Genomic DNA, 22,297 nt, shown 5'->3' with positions numbered 1-22,297 from the left:
GGATAACTGAAGGCTCCTTGTGCTCTGTATGTCAGAAATATGATTGTTGCGAGTTAGAAATCAAATTAAGTTGACAATATTTATAGGACAGAAATTATAATATCTGAATGATTGATTGACGCTTTCTTCTGGGGACTGATGGCTGCTGGTAGAAATGACCTCCTGCAGTGAACTTGAAGAAACCTCTGGCTGAATACACTGTTGTTTCCTCGCTGTGTTGTGTAGAAGATACGAAGAAGTGTCCTTTATATTCAGCAGCTTGTGCAGCACAGAACCAGCATTCTGAATTTGGTTGGAGTCCTTGTATTAAAATGGGAGGGAAACTACGGAAGTGTAGAGCTGTCATCCTAAAAAAAAAAAAAGTTGGGGCCTTATCACGATATAATGTGATAATATATTGTAAAAACGTGAAACTATCACGTTATAATGGGATAATTTACTGTAAAAACATGAAACTATCACGTTATAACGTAATAATTTATTGTAAAAACATGAAACTATCATGTTATAAAGTAATAATTTATCTTAAAAATGTGAAACTGTCACATTATAACGTAATAATATATTGTAAAAACGTGAAACTATCACGTTATAATGGGATAATTTACTGTAAAAACATGAAACTATCACGTTATAACGGGATAATTTATTGTAAAAACGTGAAACTATCACGTTATAACGTAATAATTTATTGTAAAAACGTGAAACTATCACGTTATAACGGGATAATTTATTGTAAAAACATGAAACTATCACGTTATAACGTAATAATTTATTGTAAAAACATGAAACTATCACGTTATAACAGGATAATTTATTGTAAAAACATGAAACTATCACGTTATAATGGGATAGTTTACTGTAAAAACATGAAATTATCATGTTATAAAGTAATAATTTATCATAAAAACGTGAAACTGTCACATTATAACGTAATAATTTATTGTAAAAACGTGAAACTATCATGTTATAACGTGATCGTTTATTATTAAAAACGTGAAACTATCATGTTATAACGTGATCGTTTATTATTAAAAACGTGAAACTATCACGTTATAACGTAATAATTTATTGTAAAAACTTGAAACTATCATGTTATGACGTGATAGTTTATTATTAAAACGTGAAACTATCATGTTATAACGTGATCGTTTATTATTAAAAACGTGAAACTATCACGTTATAACGTAATAATTTATTGTAAAAACGTGAAACTATCATGTTATGACGTGATAGTTTATTATTAAAACGTGAAACTATCATGTTATAACGTGATAGTTTATTATTAAAAACGTGAAACTATCACATTATAACATGATAATTTATTGTAAAAACATGAAACTATCACGTTATAACGTAATAATTTATTGTAAAAACATGAAACTATCACGTTATAACGTGATAGTTTTTTGTAAAAACATGAAACTATCACGTTATAACGTAATAATTTATTGTAAAAACATGAAACTATCACGTTATAACGTGATAGTTTTTTGTAAAAACATGAAACTATCACGTTATAACGTAATAATTTATTGTAAAAACATGAAACTATCACGTTATAACGTGATAGTTTTTTGTAAAAACATGAAACTATCACGTTATAACGTAATAATTTATTGTAAAAACATGAAACTATCACGTTATAATGACATAAGGCTCCAACTTTTTTTTTAATGAGGATGACAGTTCTTCGCTTCCGTAGAGTCCGTTCCGTTACAGTTTTCATTACTTACAGGTTATTGTGCTGCTTTTTTACTGGTCTGACTGGGGAGATGATTGTGCAGAATGTGAACCCTGAACTAAAACACTCCTGCTTTAGGGGTTACATATCTGAAAACAAATTCTACAGGTGGTTACAATGTCTAAACCAGTTGGAGAACCACTGGTCTGGATGGAGCAGTGATGTGGGTGCATGGCCTCTGTAGGGTACTGAAAGTTAAAAATCATCCTTCTTTTCAGATACTGTGAAATTACAAATCCTGATTTTGTCTATCTCTCAGTCATGTACTGCTCGGACCCCGGCCATGTGGAGCACTCCACCAGGTCTCTGTCGGACCCTAAACTGCTGGTGGGCACAACCATCCAGTACAGCTGCAACCCCGGCTTCATCCTGCAGGGCGGCGCCACCATCACCTGCTACGGCCGTGAGCCAGGGACACCTGTGTGGACGTCTCGACTCCCTCACTGTGTCTGTGAGTGTCTGGCAGTCATGAGTTCAAGCAGGAGAAATTAGCAGCAGGTTTACTCACCGTGTGTTATTTATTCAAATATGTGGCGAGGAGATGCTGCGGTGGGGGGGCTGGGAAATGCCTGTCACTGGGACAGACAGCTGCACACGGCACTTAACCAGAAAAAAGAGGCTGTTTTGTCTGTCTGTGAGATCTGACATTTCTTACTTCCCTCTTTTTTTCTGCTGACAAACATCTGAGCAGTTTTACAAACCAAAACCTTCATTTTCTACGTTTTGTCCCGCGATATGTCATGTGCTTGTTTCAGAGCTGTGTGAAGCGTTTGATGTGGAAATGCAATGCTAATGCACCGTACCAATCAGCTCCGCGCCACCTGGAGGAGGGGGTGGAGATTATGCATGAGTCATGTCACCTCAGCCAGAGCTCGTCAGATCTGTCAGTCGGGCTCCGACGCTAAAGCCTCTGATTTGTGTTAAGAAACGCGGCGGGATCCATCCAATTTTCATTTTCTTCTCTCCTTTCATCCAGCTGAGGATTCTGTTTCCTGTGAGAACCCAGGCCTTCCCGATAACGGCTACCAGATCCTGTCCAAGAGGCTGTACCTGCCTGGAGAGTCGCTCACCTTTGTTTGTTACCAAGGTTACGAGCTCATAGGAGAGGTTGCTATTAAATGCATCCTAGGAAACCCATCGTTTTGGAGCGGCCCACTCCCACTCTGCAGGGGTGAGACTTCTACAGGATCTGCTGTAATTGATTTCAAAATGCAGTGTTTTGCAAAAGTTTCAGGCCCTTAAAATGATCATTTTTATCCATATAAAAAATCTACAGGGCAACATCAGATAAAAATGGCTGCTGGGCATTTTACCTTCTGTACGAACCCATTGCTCTGCCCTCAGTAAGAACTTCACTCCTCCAAACCCCTGCTTCATATAGGATGTTATAGTCCAATTCCACATACTTCACCTCTAAGATTTTAAGCATAATAAATCATATTAGATTAGGTATTAAAATGAACAACGTCGTTACTGAACAGAAACTGAACCAAAATGTTGCTGCAGTGTGTGAAAAACAAAGTTTTTTCCTCAGCATGATACAGTTTCAGGCAAGCTTTGAGTCTAGAATAGTTTAGTATCCTGCTCCAAGTCCAACTCCAAGCCTTGATTCCCTCTACTTGAGGCATGTGATGTGGTTTGGAGGTGAAGAGTTCCACACACCAACTTTATGAATAATAAAAAGGTTTATCATCTGAAACCGATCTGAGTCTGTGAGGACTCCTAAAGCCAATTGTGGAAAATCCCACTGAGTGTCAATTGCTGCGTTTCCATGAATATTTTTGCAAAATTTCTAAGTTTCAACAAACAACAAATGTAATTTATGGGTGTTTCCATTAAACTGTGTGTAGCACATAAACCTTAAGTCTCGCAAAATCTTGTTTCACCCACAATTTTATAAAAATGCAGCTTATGCAAAGTAGCCACGTAGTGGTATTTTGGGGTTTCTTACTTTTTCTTCCTCAATTTTCTGTCTAAAACTCTGAATTTGCTGTTGTTTGTGCCATTTTTACCAGAGATGAACTGGTCGACCCCCACGTCACGTCCGGAAACATGTAAATGTGAAAAAAGTGTTTCCACCACACTTTTGCGACATGCTTCTACATCGAAATGTCTGAAAAAAACACCCTCATGAGAGCATAAAAACATGACTTTTTTTAAAAAATGTTGGTGTTTCCGTTAGCATTTTTTATTGTGGTTTTTAATTTTTGCGCAATTCTAGGTGTAATGGAAACACGCCTAGTGTCAGCTTCCCTGTAAAGAACACAAAGACATTCCTAAGTTCACGTCTGGACCATAACCCTGTGATGGACTGGCGACCTGTCCAGGGTGTACCCTGCCTTTTGCCCAAAGACTGCTGGGATAGGCTCCAGCTTCCCCGCGACTCTTCATTGGACAAGCGGTTAGGGTAGTGAATGAATGAATGAATTAACATCTGGACCAGTGATGAGAATTGCATACCAGTGACACATGAGACCATCCACGTATGGAGCCTGGAGGTCTTTGCCCCCTATCAGAAACAGACTGGAGTTAGTTAGGATGTCCATGTCATAATGCCTATATGCTGCTGAAGACCAGACTCTGTCAGTACAAAGTGTTTCTGCTGATCTGCCGCTCTTCTTTTCTTGAAATTCGCTTTGTTTTCTGACCGAACGTCTCCACTATGGTCTTCAGATGCACCATTTTTTAAAGGAAAGTCTTTTTTTCTGTTATGGGTTTAGTTTTACGGGGACGTTGTGCTTTAATAAACATTACTGTTCATTAACGTAAAATGTCTCTTCACCTGCAACCCTTCCAAACAAGTTATTCAGTATTCTTGGATGAAGAAGTCATGAAGCTCTTGGGGTTTTTGTACTTTCTGAGCTTTGCATGCTCAGCAGACTGCAGCTGTCTGAATGTTTGACTTGATAAGGATCTCCCCCTGTAGAAAGATGGACTCCAAGTAGTTCTGAAATGACCTTCTAACCCATCAGACTGATGGATGATCAGTGCTGATGTCTTTCCTCCTTGGCACAGTCTTAACAAGCACCTGAATGCTGCAGAGCTGCAAACTGACAAAACTCCTTTTTTGATTGATGATGATCAATCATTCAAAAGCATTGATCGGCAGCACCTGGCAGCTTTTTCCATTCAGGGTGGACTTAGTTTTTCACACACTGCTTCTGTGTTTTCACTTCAGGAAAATCAATGAAAATCACAGAGAGGGAAAAAAGTCTCACTCACCCAAAAGTGTTCAAACATCAGTCCGAACCAAGCAGCAACCTCCAGCGGTTAAAAGTGAAGCCGATGCGGAAGTGCATGAAACTGCAGTTCCCCCTTCATCCACTAGGGGCTGCAAAACAGAGCAAATCCACATAGACTCCCATGTTAAAAAGACCAACTTCACAGCAGAAATAAACATGTTTACAGCAGAAATAAACATGTTTACAGCAGAAATAAACATGTTTACAGCCTGGTTCAAAAATCCATTTTAGGTTTAATAGGTCAGGTTTACCTTCATGACAACTGTGGGGGGAGTGAATTTTTTTCTAACTCGCCCGTTTAAAAGTAATTTAATCTCGAAGTTTGGCATATTTAGGGGTGTGTCCTTTTGATTGGCAGGTACCGATCTCCGGCTTCAAGTCAGAAGAACGTAGAACAACCGCGGTTTTTAGCCGGTTAACAACGTGACTTAGCTTTAGCCCGCTTACCTCTGTTAGCTGGTTAGCTCCCGTTATCTCGGGGTTAGCTTGGTTAGCTTTTAGCTACAGAAACCTCAGAGTTCGCTCGATGTCAATCATCCGCCATGATACTCACGGCTCCCAACTCAGCTCCACCTCTTTGCCCATATTAGTATTCTCCGGGCGAGACGACACACATGATGCTGCCAACATGGGAACCGCCCACCGAGCTTCAATTCAGCTCTTCAGAAACCTATGGGTGACGTCATGGAGGCTCCGTCCATCTCTTTATATACAGTCTATGGTCCGAACATTTAATGAAACTTTGATTTTGATAACACTTTTAATTAGATAACTTCTATATTTTATGCAAAATGGGGAATAAACAGGGAAGAGGTGAACCTTACTGAACACAGACAGACTGAATATAATCTAGATTTTATCATCAGCTTCAGTCTGGATCAACATGGAGAGACTCTCAGAAGTACCGCAGCAGATTCTTACCAAACTGCAAAACACCTTAAAAAACATTGTGAGTCCACTGATGCTGTTGTATGAGCATGGGACACTCACTGTTCATTAAAACTAAATAAAACTGAATTATTTCTACTTCCAGCTGGGTCTGAAACTGTTGCACTGCGCTGTTTATGACTAATGCTTCTATGTATTTATCCAGATGTATGCATGCTCGCCATATTCCTCAAAAACCTCCCCCCCCCCCCCACCATGCTTTTCTATAGATTGATCATGAGCTGCTGACAGTTTGCCAAACCATTTTCACAGATGAGGCTTTGTTATGCTAATGTGAGGAAAATTGTGTCTTCCTTTGTGTGTTTCTGAACCAAAACCAGTTAGACGCCACGAACACCGTGTTGAAAACAACAGGAAGTACATCACCCAAAGTAAATCCAATCATTTACTTTGGGGAATGTGTAGATCAGATTCTTATAATAATCTGATTACTGCCAGATATGTGATTCTGATTCAGATGGCTCACAGTAAACAGGCTCACTGTAAACACTGAGCATACGACAGAACAATAATGTGTTTTCTATCGTCACCAAGTGCTTGGAGCCTCAGATGTGACTTCTCTGTGGAACTGGTTAATCTGGTTAAATAAGATTTAAACTACTCTGAAAGACGTGTAGTAGGATTGACCTTTATTTACTGTTCAGCATCAGACAACAAAAACAGTGTGAAAACCTTTAATCCTCATAGAAGAGCTCCTGCTTGGTGACATTTAATTTATTTCTGTGTGTTATTGTTGATCTCTTTAGATTGTTTAATGACATTTAGTCACATTAACATTCACACCGTTTCATACCAGGATGTTCATATCTAAAGTCTTATCTGCTCTTATTAGATATCTGACAACCATCTCGGTAACGACCAAACATTTCTGTGTATTTAGTGATGTGAATATGTGAGATGGGGGGGGTTGTTACAAATACAAACTCCACAGAAAGTCTGATGTCGATTTTCATATGCACTGACTGACAGAATGATGTCTTGCAGCCAACCATGACTGCTTTGGCAACCATGCTTTGGAAGGTGAGTGTGTGTGTGTGTGTGTGTGTGTGTGTGTGTGTGTGTCGTGCTCTAACGCTGTGGGCTGAAAAGACCACACTGATTGTTTTATTAACAGACAAATAAATAAATAACCATCACAAAGACAAAGAACAGGAGAAAAATACTTCACTCCTGTGTGTCTGCTCCGCTTGCATCTAAACATCCGCCTACCTACCCCCCCCCCATGTGTTTGCTTGCCCTTCCAGCTGTGTTTATCCATCTGATTACCTGCACCATTCACCTGTGTTTGCTAAACCACATTTTGTTGGACTTTTACAGATTTTATTTGCTTTTAGGAAAACACTCTTCCTGTGATTAACCTTGTGTGATTCATGGACTGTGTATCAGTTGCAGAGGCGACGGCAGGCTCCCCCCTGGATGGAGGAAACATCGCGCTGGCCATCTTCATCCTGGTCCTGCTGCTGTCGGTGCTGCTGGGGGGGGCGTATGTCTACGTCACACGGTAAGATCCAGGACTGCAGCGCTCACCCACAGGGCTGCTGATGTTCTCCATTCAGCAAACATAGAAACTGCTCCCAGAACGTGATCCAATCAAATCAAACTTTATTCATAAAGTATCTTTCTTTCAAAGCAGCACAATGTGCTTTATGTAATAAAAAATCATTCTAAATATATATAACCTCACACATCTGATTATACTCTGTTTTGAACACATACACATCAGCACACTCATGAAACATACATGTGGAAGAACATCTGGCTCTGTGCTGAAGTGATGAAATGGTGTCTGGGGGATCCGTCCACACCAGGAGCCGCCCCACCATGGCAGCTGCTCGGCTCAGAGCAGTCAGGGGTCCACATAATAGCCAAGGCTGCAGTGCAGGACCCCGCCAACCACCGCAGGACCATCTCCATAGCAAAAACCCAGCAGATAGAGTAGGCATAGCCCCCAGTATGGAGGATGGATCCCCATAAGGAAAACACTAGTTAAAAAACAGAATGACATCAAATTAATCTAAGAACAATAAGAACAATGAAAATACACATATAAGAATAAGTTTCTAAGTAAATACATGATCACATAAATAACAGACACCTATATACACTACTCACAAAAAGTTAGGGATATTTGGCTTTCAGGTGAAATTTATGGAAAATGCAATATGTTCATGCTACAGTGATATAATATCATAAAAGTAAGACATTTAAGTAGAAGGATGCACTACTGATTTCCTCATCTCAAAAAATTCATTCAACACAAAAGGTAACAACAATGGTAGTTACACCACAACAAAAAATGTGAACGTCTCAATATCTCGTCATGTGCCCTTGAGCATCAATTACAGCTTGACAACGACGTCTCATGCTGTTCACAAGGCAACTTATTGCCTGCTGAGGCATGGCATCCCACTCTTCTTGAAGGGCAGCCCTCAGGTCATTGAGGTTCTGGGGTGCAGGGTCTCGAGCCTCTACACGACGGCTCAGCTGATCCCACAGGTTTTCAATGGGATTCAGGTCTGGAGAGAGTGCAGGCCATTCCATTTGAGGTCCACCAGTCTCCAACAGCCGTTCCCTGATGATGCGGCCTCGATGAGCAGGAGCATTGTCGTCCATGAAGATGAAATTAGGCCTGTGCTGTTCATGTAGGGGCACAATCACTGGATTAATGATGTTATTCAGGTAGTATGGGCTTGTCACTGCACCATTCACAAAGTGTAGGGCAGTTCTGTACCAAGTGGACACCCCTGCCCACACTGTAACACCGCCACCACCAAAAGCTGGCCTGGTGACAACAGTGGCTGATGCATAGCGCTCTCCCTGACGTCTCCAACATCGTTGCCGGCCATCATTTCTGCTCAGTGTGAATCGACTTTCATCAGAGAACAGCACTGAGGCCCACTGGTTCCTCGTCCAGCGTAAATGCTCCCTGGCCCATGCAAGACGATGATGCCTGTGCCTGGTGGTGTGGTCAGGTACCCGTGCAGGTCGTCTAGCACGCAGACCACGCTGATGGAAACGGTTTGGAATGGTCTGACGTGACACTTGGGTGCCTCTCACCTCTCTTAAACGTGTCTGGAGTTGAGTGGCATTCATCATCCGGTTTCTCAGGGCAGTGTTCACAATGTAGCGGTCATCAGCACGGGATGTGGCCAAAGGACGTCCACTTCTAGGCCTTTCTGTGACTCTTCCAGTCTCTCCATATCTCTGTTGCAACCTGCTGATGACACTCTGTGACACTCCAAGCTCAGTGGCCACTTCTGTCTGAGAACGTCCTGTTTGAAGCATCGCAATGGCAAGGGACTGTTGTTCCATTGTTAGGTGCCGTCTTGGTCTCATGATGTCAAAATGTGAACAGCATGATGAGAACAACTGTTTAAACACCAGCTCTAATTGAACCAGGACATTTATTGGTCAATTCAAGGATCACACACCTGCCGTGATTTTTGCCGTTAAGCTCCTTGTTAGAGAACAGCAACTTGTGCAAAATTTATTGAAACATTTAACAGTTGGACATGTGCATTTAAAAGCTTAGAGAAGATCACATTAAGTTCACCTGTACAGGAGATTTAGAATACTGTTTATGGGAAGACCACAAGTGGGACATTACATTTATTCTAGTAGGAATAAAAACGTCGTCGCTGGCAGGATAGAGGAATGGGCGGACTCAGGCGATGGTTTTGAGATGATAAAATCATCATCCAAATCTGATGGGTGGAATAAACATAAATAATCTAGAGATTCATTTGCAGAAATTCATATTTCACTTGATTCTTTTGTCCATTTGTGCCATGAAGCTGCAGTTCAGGCTGAAAGTATCTAAGTTTATCACATTTGGCAGGAATAAAGGTCAGTTTCATGATGAGGTGGAACTGGAGATTCTCATCATGATGAGAATCTCCCGTTCCACCTCATCATGAAATGGGAACGGGAGATTCTCATCATGATGAGGTGGAACGGGAGATTCTCATCATGATGTGGTGGAACGGGAGATTCTCATCATGATGAGGTGGAACGGGAGATTCTCATCATGATGTGGTGGAACGGGAGATTCTCATCATGATGAGGTGGAACGGGAGATTCTCATGGTGATGAGGTGGAACGGGAGATTCTCATGGTGATGAGGTGGAACGGGAGATTCTCATCATGATGAGGTGGAACGGGAGATTCTCATCATGATGAGGTGGAACGGGAGATTCTCATGGTGATGAGGTGGAACGGGAGATTCTCATCATGATGAGGTGAAACGGGAGATTCTCATCATGATGAGGTGGAACGGGAGATTCTCATGGTGATGAGGTGGAACGGGAGATTCTCATGGTGATGAGGTGGAACGGGAGATTCTCATCATGATGAGGTGGAACGGGAGATTCTCATGGTGATGAGGTGGAACGGGAGATTCTCATGGTGATGAGGTGGAACGGGAGATTCTCATCATGATGAGGTGGAACGGGAGATTCTCATCATGATGAGGTGGAACGGGAGATTCTCATGGTGATGAGGTGGAACGGGAGATTCTCATCATGATGAGGTGGAACGGGAGATTCTCATCACGATGAGGTGGAACGGGAGATTCTCATCATGATGAGGTGGAACGGGAGATTCTCATGGTGATGAGGTGGAACGGGAGATTCTCATCATGATGAGGTGGAACGGGAGATTCTCATGGTGATGAGGTGGAACGGGAGATTCTCATGGTGATGAGGTGGAACGGGAGATTCTCATCATGATGAGGTGGAACGGGAGATTCTCATGGTGATGAGGTGGAACGGGAGATTCTCATGGTGATGAGGTGGAACGGGAGATTCTCATCATGATGAGGTGGAACGGGAGATTCTCATCACGATGAGGTGGAACGGGAGATTCTCATCATGATGAGGTGGAACGGGAGATTCTCATGGTGATGAGGTGGAACGGGAGATTCTCATGGTGATGTGGTGGAACGGGAGATTCTCATCATGATGAGGCGGAACGGGAGATTCTCATGGTGATGAGGTGGAACGGGAGATTCTCATCATGATGAGGTGGAACGGGAGATTCTCATCATGATGAGGTGGAACGGGAGATTCTCATCATGATGAGGTGGAACGGGAGATTCTCATGGTGATGTGGTGGAATGGGAGATTCTCATGGTGATGAGGTGGAACGGGAGATTCTCATGGTGATGAGGTGGAACGGGAGATTCTCATGGTGATGAGGTGGAACGGGAGATTCTCATCATGATGTGGTGGAACGGGAGATTCTCATCATGATGTGGTGGAACGGAAAATTCCCATCATGATGAGGTGGAACGGGAGATTCTCATCATGATGTGGTGGAACGGAAAATTCCCATCATGATGAGGTGGAATGGGAGATTCTCATGGTGATGAGGTGGAACGGGAGATTCTCATCATGATGAGGTGGAACGGGAGATTCTCATGGTGATGAGGTGGAACGGGAGATTCTCATCGTGATGTGGTGGAACGGGAGATTCTCATCATGATGAGGTGGAACGGGAGATTCTCATCGTGATGTGGTGGAACGGGAGATTCTCATCATGATGAGGTGGAACGGGAGATTCTCATCATGATGAGGTGGAACGGGAGATTCTCATCATGATGAGGTGGAACGGGAGATTCTCATCATGATGAGGTGGAACGGGAGATTCTCATCATGATGTGGTGGAACGGGAGATTCTCATGGTGATGAGGTGGAACGGGAGATTCTCATGGTGATGTGGTGGAACGGGAGATTCTCATCATGATGAGGTGGAATGGGAGATTCTCATGGTGATGAAGTGGAACGGGAGATTCTCATCATGATGTGGTGGAACGGGAGATTCTCATCATGATGTGGTGGAACGGGAGATTCTCATGGTGATGAGGTGGAACGGGAGATTCTCATCATGATGAGGTGGAACGGGAGATTCTCATGGTGATGAGGTGGAACGGGAGATTCTCATCATGATGAGGTGGAACGGGAGATTCTCATCATGATGAGGTGGAACGGGAGATTCTCATCATGATGAGGTGGAACGGGAGATTCTCATGGTGATGAGGTGGAACGGGAGATTCTCATGGTGATGTGGTGGAACGGGAGATTCTCATGGTGATGAGGTGGAACGGGAGATTCTCATCATGATGTGGTGGAACAGGAGATTCTCATCATGATGAGGTGGAACGGGAGATTCTCATCGTGATGTGGTGGAACGGGAGATTCTCATCATGATGAGGTGGAACGGGAGATTCTCATCGTGATGTGGTGGAACGGGAGATTCTCATCATGATGAGGTGGAACGGGAGATTCTCATCGTGATGTGGTGGAACGGGAGATTCTCATCATGATGAGGTGGAACGGGAGATTCTCATCGTGATGTGGTGGAACTGGAGATTCTCATGGTGATGAGGTGGAACGGGAGATTCTCATCATGATGTGGTGGAACGGGAGATTCTCATCATGATGAGGTGGAACGGGAGATTCTCATCGTGATGAGGTGGAACGGGAGATTCTCATCATGATGAGGTGGAACGGGAGATTCTCATCATGATGAGGTGGAACGGGAGATTCTCATGGTGATGAGGTGGAACGGGAGATTCTCATCATGATGTGGTGGAACGGGAGATTCTCATGGTGATGAGGTGGAACGGGAGATTCTCATCATGATGTGGTGGAACGGGAGATTCTCATGGTGATGAGGTGGAACGGGAGATTCTCATCATGATGAGGTGGAACGGGAGATTCTCATCATGATGAGGTGGAACGGGAGATTCTCATCATGATGTGGTGGAACGGGAGATTCTCATCATGATGTGGTGGAACGGGAGATTCTCATGGTGATGAGGTGGAACGGGAGATTCTCATCATGATGAGGTGGAACGGGAGATTCTCATGGTGATGAGGTGGAACGGGAGATTCTCATCATGATGAGGTGGAACGGGAGATTCTCATCATGATGAGGTGGAACGGGAGATTCTCATGGTGATGAAGTGGAACGGGAGATTCTCATCATGATGAGGTGGAACGGGAGATTCTCATCATGATGAGGTGGAGCGGGAGATTCTCATCATGATGTGGTGGAACGGGAGATTCTCATCGTGATGAGGTGGAACGGGAGATTCTCATCATGATGAGGTGGAACGGGAGATTCTCATGGTGATGAGGTGGAACTGGAGATTCTCATCGTGATGAGGTGGAACGGGAGATTCTCATCATGATGAGGTGGAACGGGAGATTCTCATGGTGATGAGGTGGAACGGGAGATTCTCATCGTGATGAGGTGGAACGGGAGATTCTCATGGTGATGAGGTGGAACGGGAGATTCTCATCATGATGTGGTGGAACGGGAGATTCTCATGGTGATGAGGTGGAACGGGAGATTCTCATCATGATGAGGTGGAACGGGAGATTCTCATGATGGATCTGCTGCAACTGTGTGATGCTTCATGTCAATATTGGTAAAAATCTCTGGAGATGTTTCCACCTTGTTGCATCTTTGCCAAGACTTCCGGCAGTTCAGAAGGAAAAAGGCTCCAGCCCAGTGTGAACATGGTCGACCAGATAAAGTGGCTGATGACAAACAACTGAACTGTAGCAACGTACCTCCAACATACTTGATGCTACAGACACTTGGAGCACATACCAGATGTTAGTGGAAGAAGTAAAATAAACTCATAAGTCAGTAAAAATCTTGTCTTTAAAATCCAGTTTTTGTCAAAGTAGGTTAAAGTTCCTTTAGGGAGTTTGGCTGTTTTTGCTCTCTGCCCCCCCCTTCCTGATGAGGGATGGAGCATCACTGTCCTCCTGCTGATCCAAATCTGGCCAGCGATAAGCTGGCATCACCAGCTGATAGAGCTTTGGGAAATGAGAAGCCGGCAGCTCTCTTTTGCCTCTCCGGCTTCAAACTGATTAAAAATCTTTCTCCTTCTAATCTCATGACACCTCTGGAAAGCCTTTTATATTTTTCTGTTTGTGTCCATTGTACCCAACAGGTGCCGGTATCACTCCAATCTGAGGCTGCCTCTCATCTACCCCCACCCTTACCGACAGATCACTGTGGAGACAGAGTTCGACAACCCGCTCTATGAGACAGGAGGAGTAAGTGTCCAGGAAATTTAAAAGGTTATTTTACGCCTAACTGAGCAAACCTTTGATTTTTTTTTTCCTTTCTTATCTAACACTTCCTCTTTCATCATCAGCAGGACACTCGTGAATATGAAGTATCAATATAAAAAGGCTCTTAAAGGACCGATCGCCTTGTGCTAAGTCTTCATGTCGTCCCCCCCCCCCCGCCCGCCCGCCTCTCTCCGCCCTGAAGGAGGCGATGTAAATACAAATAATGATGTCCGGCCCTTCTCTGCCACGAGACGCAGTGACTGATCCTGTTCTCTCCTCCCTGGATGTGACAGGAGGACATGATGGGAAACGGGAGAAGGAATGTGTAGCAAGCAGGAGGTAAACGGTGGACTGGTGGGGGATGATGGGCCACGGAGGACGGAGGGAGGAGATCAGATATCATCTGGGAACATCACACATGATGGGATGATGAGTGTGAAATGGGATGGGAAGAGGTTACGGAGGGGGGAAGGGGGGGAGGAGTGTGGGGAAGGACGCAGCAGGAAGGATGGAGAAGAAAGGGATCAAAACATTTTCTGCTATTTTTTCTCTATTGTACATAATTTATTAGAATCCTGGAGGCATGAAGACTTCCATTTAATTGAAGCTCATTTTTTATACAGTTAATATTCCGATTAACATTTTCCTGCAGTAAAACATGAAAGTATTTGCAGTTTGTTTTGTTCTGTTTGCTGGCGCAGTCTCCGTTTCTGTGTTTAACCATGCAGGCGAGTTGTGCTGCGGCTGCACGTGTGCGTTGGCTTTTCCCTCCACATGTCCTCCCATGCTCCTCCATCCTTCACCCAGTCAGGCTGCAAACATGAAATCTGCATCTTTTAAAGACAAGATGTTGTGCTGCAACACAGCAGCTGCTCCACGAAACAAATTAGCAACAAGCAGGAGTTTCACAGCTTTGCTTCACGCAGCAAACGCATTACTTCTGCGTTACGGTGGTTCTGCATCCATCAACAGGTGAGAGTCCCGGTAATCTAGATGTTATGACCAGCGGGTATGTAAGGATCGCTGTGATTAGCAGCTTACTTTCCACAGTTTGCTGCATCCGGCTCCACGCCGACGGCAGCAAACTCTGAGGATAATGACTTTCTGGGAATGTATTAATCCCATTCTCCAAGCTGATTGCAAATACCGCTTTGTGGTGTTTGCAGCTTCGCGTGTCAGGCTAAGAGTCTGCAAGCTGCGGCAGAAACTGCTGCACTGGATGTTCATGTCTTCTTACCTGCCGTGGAAATGCAGATGGAGGTCAAGGTTTTTGCCGTAAAGTTGCATTTTTAGTAACGATGTTCATAAACCTGCATCGTCCCAGTGACTTTAAATTAAAAAGAATTTACAGGTTTGTGTTAAATCTCAGATTATTTTTATTTTCCAGCGGAATATTCTGGCTTTGTAAGACACACCTGTCGTAAAACGACATGCTTGTCGTTCTGGAAGAAGTTCGTGGAGACGTTTCGCTCTGTGGCAAGCTGCATTATCAGCTGGAAAAATGTGTTCAGCATCTCTGAACCTCCACCTGTATGTTTTCCTGTAGCGGTGCCGACTGCATCTCCTCTGGTTCTTTACTTGTAATAACTCGCATGACATCTAAAATAGTGTAAATTTGACTGGTTTCTTTGTCTTCTGCGTTGGACCTTTTCAATATGAACAGATGGTTTATCACTGAGTATCCCTTTCATCCAATCACAGCCCATCGTTTGGCTTTTCTCTTCTTCTTCAGCTGCTTTCTGGCACATTTCTAACAAACATGCTGCATTTGTTTCTCCTGCTGAACATTTTCTGTTTTCAGCCATTTTACCTGGACTTTCCTGTCCTGAAGCTTTGACGTCTTCATCGCTCCTCCTGGATGTTTCCCTTTTCACAACCTTTCCTTTCTGTTTGTTTTGCTCTCAGTTACAGACTCAGCTGACCGGGAGCCATCATCTTTTACTGCATGTTGTGTTGAATTAGCTTCTACGGGGAGTTTTGTGGTCCTCTCTGTTGTTTCAGCTGACAGCTCTCGTCTTGTTTCCTGTCAGTCAGCCAGCCGAGCTCTGCAGTCGCGCCTCATTTGCATATTTAGACTTGCGCAGGTACAAATAACAAGGCAATTCATCAACTTTATGCCATAAAAATCACAAACAATTACAACACAATAATTTATATTTACAAAGCCAGAATCTTCTGTGATTTTTAACATCTCGGCTGAAAAGGTGTTTTCACATCGTCTGCAGACCTGAAGGGTCAGATGTTCTGCACAGTGTCGTCTACCCAGAGATGTTTATGTGATTTCTATGACAACAGATGCCCCCTCCTCACAAAGAGCTCTGTCTGCGCTGGTTTGGTCATCTCCGCTGCTTATCAGGCACCATTCTGCGTCAGCTTTACTGACATTTAAAATCCAAAACAAGCATTTAATTTGATGCAGGATGACTCATTCAATATTTCATTCAGAGGAAACAAGAACACACCGTGAAGAATACCTCGACATCCAGTCTGAGTGGGCCTGGCGTGGATGAGCAGATACACAAATAAGAAAACACAGTGTGATAAATCTAAAGACAGAAATGGCCTTTTTTGCTGTTACCATGGTAATCAAGGTGGTGATAATTCACCAGAAGTCTCAATTCCAGTCCAGTGCTAAAACAGTGCGGTGGTGTGTTTTAGTGCTTCTTCACATTCATGCGTCGTCCTCTCTGCTGCAGCTGACTGATAATTAATTTCATACGCAGTCGGTTGGACACTGAACGTCTCCCGTCCCCGAACTCCCTCCTGCCTGCTGTCACCTTCAAGGCTTTTTGCTCCAGCCGGTCCCCTTCTGGCTTTAGCTGTAGTTAAGTGGTATTTAAATGTCCGACTTTCGGGCCGGCGCAGTGCCGCTCTTTTATCTCTCTCTCGTGTAGTTAGGTTGATGGGCCGTTGTAAACTGGCCCCTGGAGGCCCCAGGTCTGGACCGGCTGATGACTAAAGAGCAAAATGAGAGACATGGATTGCTGCAGATGTGAACAGCGTAGACGTAGTTAACTGATCAATATTCAAATGCAAACTTGATCAACCCACCAGATGATGTATTTATTTTGATGTACTGTATATGTGATGTTTTATGCAGATTGATAAATGTACATTTTCATTATGAAAAGACGAATGTTAAGTTTCCCTAAATAAATAGTAAAACTTGAATAAAAAAAATGCAAAAGCTCCTTTGTAAACATTGATGTATTTTTTATTTATTTATTTTTTGTTCTTTTGCAGGTTTAATCAGTCTGTGCTTCCCATTTACCAACATTTTCTACTTTTTTTATCTTGTTATTCTGTTTCCTGCATGCCTTTCGGTGGATTAAAATGTACATATTCTCCTTTTTTTAATGGAAAGTGACAAGTACTTTGTTGGAATTGCAGAGGCATTAAGCAGAACAGTTATTGCAGAAGAAATCAGTGAAACTGGGACATTTAACTGTTACTGAAAACACGGAAGCAAAAAAAAAAAAGAAAAATCCTTTTATAATGGACAAAGGAATTTAATGAAAAAAAAGTTGCAAACTTTATAAATCCCTTCTGATTTGGCAAAATAACACGACTAAGCAGCTGTTTCTGGTCTGAGCTGGAAAATAATCAACTTAACGCTTGTTCCGGACAGACTATCATAGATTTCTCAGTAATTAAAGTAATTTGTCCAGAAAAAAACTCAGTTTTTTGCTTGTGTGGACGCCTTCAGCTGTTGTGTTGATTGCAAACGCAGACGGAAACAACAGCGGGCTCATTGGATTTCTCTAAATCACACCATGTTGATCTCCCAGACTGACCGTCAGCACCAGGAGCTGTTAGCAAAACGGTGACTCTGCCGTTATTATGACTGCAAACATTATTATCAAATCAGGCCTTCACTTAAAGTCAACTCACAAAGTTTATTTAACCCTTTAAGGCCCAGTCTATGACAAAATATAAAAAAAAAAGAGGTCTTTATTAGGCTCTTTAACAAATTGTAACAAAAAAAAATGAAGAATTTTTAGCGGATATTTCCGATTAATTACCATTTATCATACTGTAATTTGTTTCATGGTATAGATTCAGGGGCAAAATCAGGATCGGAACTTGATTTGGATCAAAGTATTTCCAATAAAGAGATGCCAAATGTCTCAGAAACCTCATCATATATGATATGTTTGACTTTATGTGGATAGAAGTTATTTGTCAAAATTGGGCAAATTTTGTTTGTAGTGCATCCAAAGGTAAAAACATAAATTCATAATAAATCCTGCAAACATCTCAGGCTGAGTTATAAACTGGTCTGAAGTCATTTAGTTCCAGAAAACAAATCAGGAAGTTTCATCAGCCTGCCTTAAATGCAGCGGTAGATCATTCCACAGTTTTAGGATGATGACTGACGACACATGATCCCCTCTTGGTCTGATGGACCACTAAGAATAACAGACCTGAGAGAACGGGAGGGGGCGTACAGCTGGAGCAGATCGAGCTGATGCATGAAGACGTTTAACACCAAACAAGCCTGCCTGGAAGCCAGTAACGTGAAACTAGAGTCTTTAAACGGTTGCAAAAGACAAAATAATCAAATCAAGGAAAACAGGAACAGCATTCCCTGGAAGCTTGATTAGAAAAGAAATGTTGAACCACTCCAGAAACTTCTGTCAGAGGAGCCTCGTTGCACCATCAGGACTTATTATTCATGGAAGGTGTTGGACGACACGGTCCATCTTTGTGTGGGAGCAGGAGGACGTGAGAGATGACCCTCAGCGTCCTGACGTCAAAGTGAAACCAGGCAATGTGTGGAGGGTGCAGGGAGGAGCTGACCTGGTGGAGTCATGGCTGCTGCGCTGGGCTGGATGCAGTCACAGCAGGACAAACTGGGTCTGAATAAAACCTTCTAACAAAGCTTAAAGGAAGTAGAGGTGCCAGTTGGAAGGGGTCTGAGCAGGGGTTGGGGGCAGCTTGTCAGCCAGCCGTAGGGCTGCAGCGACACAAGCAGCCAGCTGATCTCTGGAGGGGGAGGTCTCAGAGCGTAAAGGATGACCTGTGCCAAAACTGGAGGGAAGCTGCCTTAATGGGAGGAGGTAGCTGGGACTGGGGAGTGCTGAAGCAGTGGTTGGAGGCTGAAATAAAGTTTTCTGAATCTGATGTGACACGATTGAGTTGGGATACAGAAGATTAGTGAGTCAGCGACCAGACCAGAGGTCTGAAATCCCAGGAAATCTTCAGAGCATGACAGTATAAGAGCATCAGATCAGCTGCAGAGAAGATTTATATGTCTGTGGCTGAGTGGGCCACCTGGAGGAAGGTGTCTGACACACCTGGTGACACCAGGTTGCATCACTGATGATGTGTCAAAGTTGCACCCAGAATATGTGTCTTAACTTTGCTATAATTGTTAAATAAATCTGTCTAAATAATTTAATAAATAAGCTACAGAATGCATATTGGCAAGGGAAATGCCAAAGCTGTTTCATTTCTGTCTAATTCAGATTTAATATGATTTGTTTGCAAATTGGGAATGTAAAGGAAAAGCTAAAAGCTGCGTAAATCTGAATAGTCCGCAGTACCCATAATATACCTCATTTTATAAAACTGCTTAACAACCTGAGAGATGCTGTAGATATGAGTCGCGTTACTGATATAAACTTTAAGCTACATAATTTCACTGCTAGGCAAACTTTCACCTCTGCTTGCAAACGGCTTTTCTGTGGCATGACTGGTGGGAGGCAAATCCTTCCCTGCAGCCTTTCCCCACCTCCAACCCTCTCTAATGTCCTAATGATCCCTCTGTTGCTGCCATGAATACTGCAGAAATAGCAGCATAAGGCTTCCTGCCACCACTGCAATTTCCAGCAGCTTTCCTGCTGTGTTTAATTCAGCTCTTAAGAGGCTTTTAACCAGATGCTTGATGATATTTGTCATTCTGAAGACACTCAGTGCTACCCACACACAAGTTTAATGAACCGAAAGGCGTTCACGAAGCCAGAATTAATGTCTGCACTCACAGCGTTTAGTTGCTGGTGTTCAGAGAGAGAAACTCGTGATGAATGCAGAAACAAGAAGAGACGATCGTCAGTACAAGCAGCTTTCAGGGTCAAACTCGCACCGCACCACTGAGGAAGAACTTAAAAAAAGCACTGGTGAAAATTATTATGAAATATGGAAATTATCGTATTTGAGTTTTCCAAGGAGATATATATATAGGAAATTTCATCCATCCATCTTCTGCCGCTTATCCGGGGTCGGGTCGCGGGGGCAGCAGGCTAAGCAGGGAAGCCCAGACTTCCCTCTCCCCAGCCACATTTGCCAACTCTGCGGGGGGGATCCCGAGGCGTTCCCAGGCCAGCCGAGAGATGTAATCCCTCCAGCGTGTCCTGGGTCTTCCCCGGGGTCTCCTCCCAGAGGGACGTGCCTGGAACACCTCACCAGGGAGGTCCAGGAGGCATCCTGACCAGATGCCCGAGCCACCTCAACTGGTTCCTCTCGATGCGAAGGAGCAGCGGCTCTACTCTGATCTCCTCCCGGATGACCGAGCTCCTCACCCTATCTCTAAGGGAGAGCCCGGCCACCCTGCGGAGGAAACTCATTTCAGCCGCCTGTATACGAGATCTCGTTCTTTCGGTCACGACCCACAGCTCATGACCATAGGTGAGGGTAGGAACGTAGATTGACCAGTAAATCGAGAGCTTGGCCTTCTGGCTCAGCTCCTTCTTCACCACGACAGACCGGCACAGAGTCCGCATTACTGCAGACGCCGCACCGATCCGTCTGTCCATCCCACGCTCCATCCTTCCCTCACTCGTGAACAAGACCCTGAGATATTTAACAGGAAATTTTCACCTTGGTATTTTTATGTTGGCATGTTATGTCCACTTTCTGACTGGTCTAATTTCTCCACTAATACATCAGCTGGACTGTCTGAAATGTTCTTCTTTTCTTTGTTTTTCGCATAAAAACAGCAAATTAAACAACCTGATTGCATTTTCAAGACTTTAAAAGTGTCCGGTCTTCCCAGTTCCAGCATGTTTGACCATTCCAGGATGCACCACTGCAAGCTCCACCCTGAAAGGTGCGAATCCCTGAGAGATTGCTGCTCATTTAAAATCAAGCAGAAACAGGTTTCATTACAAGGTGTCTTGTGAACTGATTTAGTGTTGTAATTTATAATCCTGCAGTTGGCAAAGTTTTTCACATCCCATTCAGAGCTCATGTATTCTTACGTATTGTACTCTGTCTCTTTCTGGTTGTTTTCAGTTTTCTTTTATTTTCAGGCTTGTTTTAACTTCTTCTCTTTGCAGTCGTTCTGAATTGTTTTGGTTCTTTTGTGTCTCCTTTTAGTCTCGATATGCATTTGTAATGTTGCCATCACTGTTTTAATGGCTTTTTAAACCGTTATTGCCTGATCTGTTTCTCTTATTTTATTTTATTTAGCTTATTTTATATTTATCTTTTCCGTTCCCTCTGAGATACAAGATGCAACCTCTGCTCGTGCCACCTCTGTTCTCCTCCCTTTTAGTGCTTACATCACTTGGTTTCTTTTTGTCTCTTTTTGGACATTTGTAGTTTCGGTCTCTTTGTCTGACATATCTCTCTGTCGCTGCTTTGTCTCTTTGTCCTCACTTTGCTTTTGTTTGTGATTGTTTCATTGACTTTCCTGCAAGATATGTTAATCAACACCTCAGACCAATGCCTTGACTGTAAAAGTTGGTCCCTGATCTCTTTTAGCCTGTGCTTGGTACTCCTGTGATGCAATTTTCGCAGGGCTTCATGAATAAGATTTAATCATTCTCTACATCAATAAGAATCAAAGTCTAATCCAAAGGTTTTCTCTTGTTGTGTGTATTTATCTACAATCTCAAATAGATGCAGATAGGAAATCTTCCTCATTGTATAGTCAGTGTAAAGAAAAAAGATCAAAGCTTGTGTTATTTGGACTGAAACAAAGATTTTAAACAAATTCAAGATGAGACTGAAGGATACAAATGCCATCATGATTAAAAACTCACCACTGTATTAGCTATGTCACCATTAAAAGCTGTAATTAAACCATATAATCTCATTTTCAGAACTGTAAATTCAGTTTTTCAATTCTCTCTAAAAGGAGGATGAATATCTCAACTCAACTCAATCTGTTGGTTTCCTTATATAGGCTATTATGAATTGGCTTTTAGTGTGTTTTCTTTTTCCTGTCTGTAAAGCGTCTTGAGATGGCATTGCTGTGATTTGACGCTATATAATATAAATAAAGTTTAATTAGATTGAATTGAACTAAACTAGATTTCACAAAATATTAC

The 22,297-nt window shown here is 43.0% G+C and overlaps 1 protein-coding gene across 1 annotated transcript in view; it reads left to right on the top strand.

Annotated features, from left to right (window-relative positions):
- The window catches only part of sez6l (seizure related 6 homolog (mouse)-like), a gene marked incomplete at both ends in the record, with an annotated part of 97,552 nt that extends 83,412 nt beyond the window's left edge, over positions 1–14,140 (top strand). Inside the window, 6 exons of the mRNA XM_079256571.1 lie at positions 2,004–2,195; positions 2,721–2,915; positions 6,919–6,954; positions 7,321–7,435; positions 13,901–14,006; positions 14,108–14,140. Coding sequence (XP_079112697.1) covers positions 2,004–2,195; positions 2,721–2,915; positions 6,919–6,954; positions 7,321–7,435; positions 13,901–14,006; positions 14,108–14,140 — 677 coding nt within the window. The remainder of the gene's footprint in view (positions 1–2,003; positions 2,196–2,720; positions 2,916–6,918; positions 6,955–7,320; positions 7,436–13,900; positions 14,007–14,107) is intronic.
- Between the last annotated feature and the right edge of the window lie 8,157 nt (positions 14,141–22,297).

Source organism: Telmatherina bonti (genome assembly GCF_933228915.1).
Source record: "Telmatherina bonti genome assembly, chromosome: 17".
Taxonomy (NCBI): domain Eukaryota; kingdom Metazoa; phylum Chordata; class Actinopteri; order Atheriniformes; family Telmatherinidae; genus Telmatherina; species Telmatherina bonti.
The sequence above is the reverse complement of the archived record's forward strand: the minus strand, read 5'-3'. Positions and strand labels throughout refer to the sequence as shown.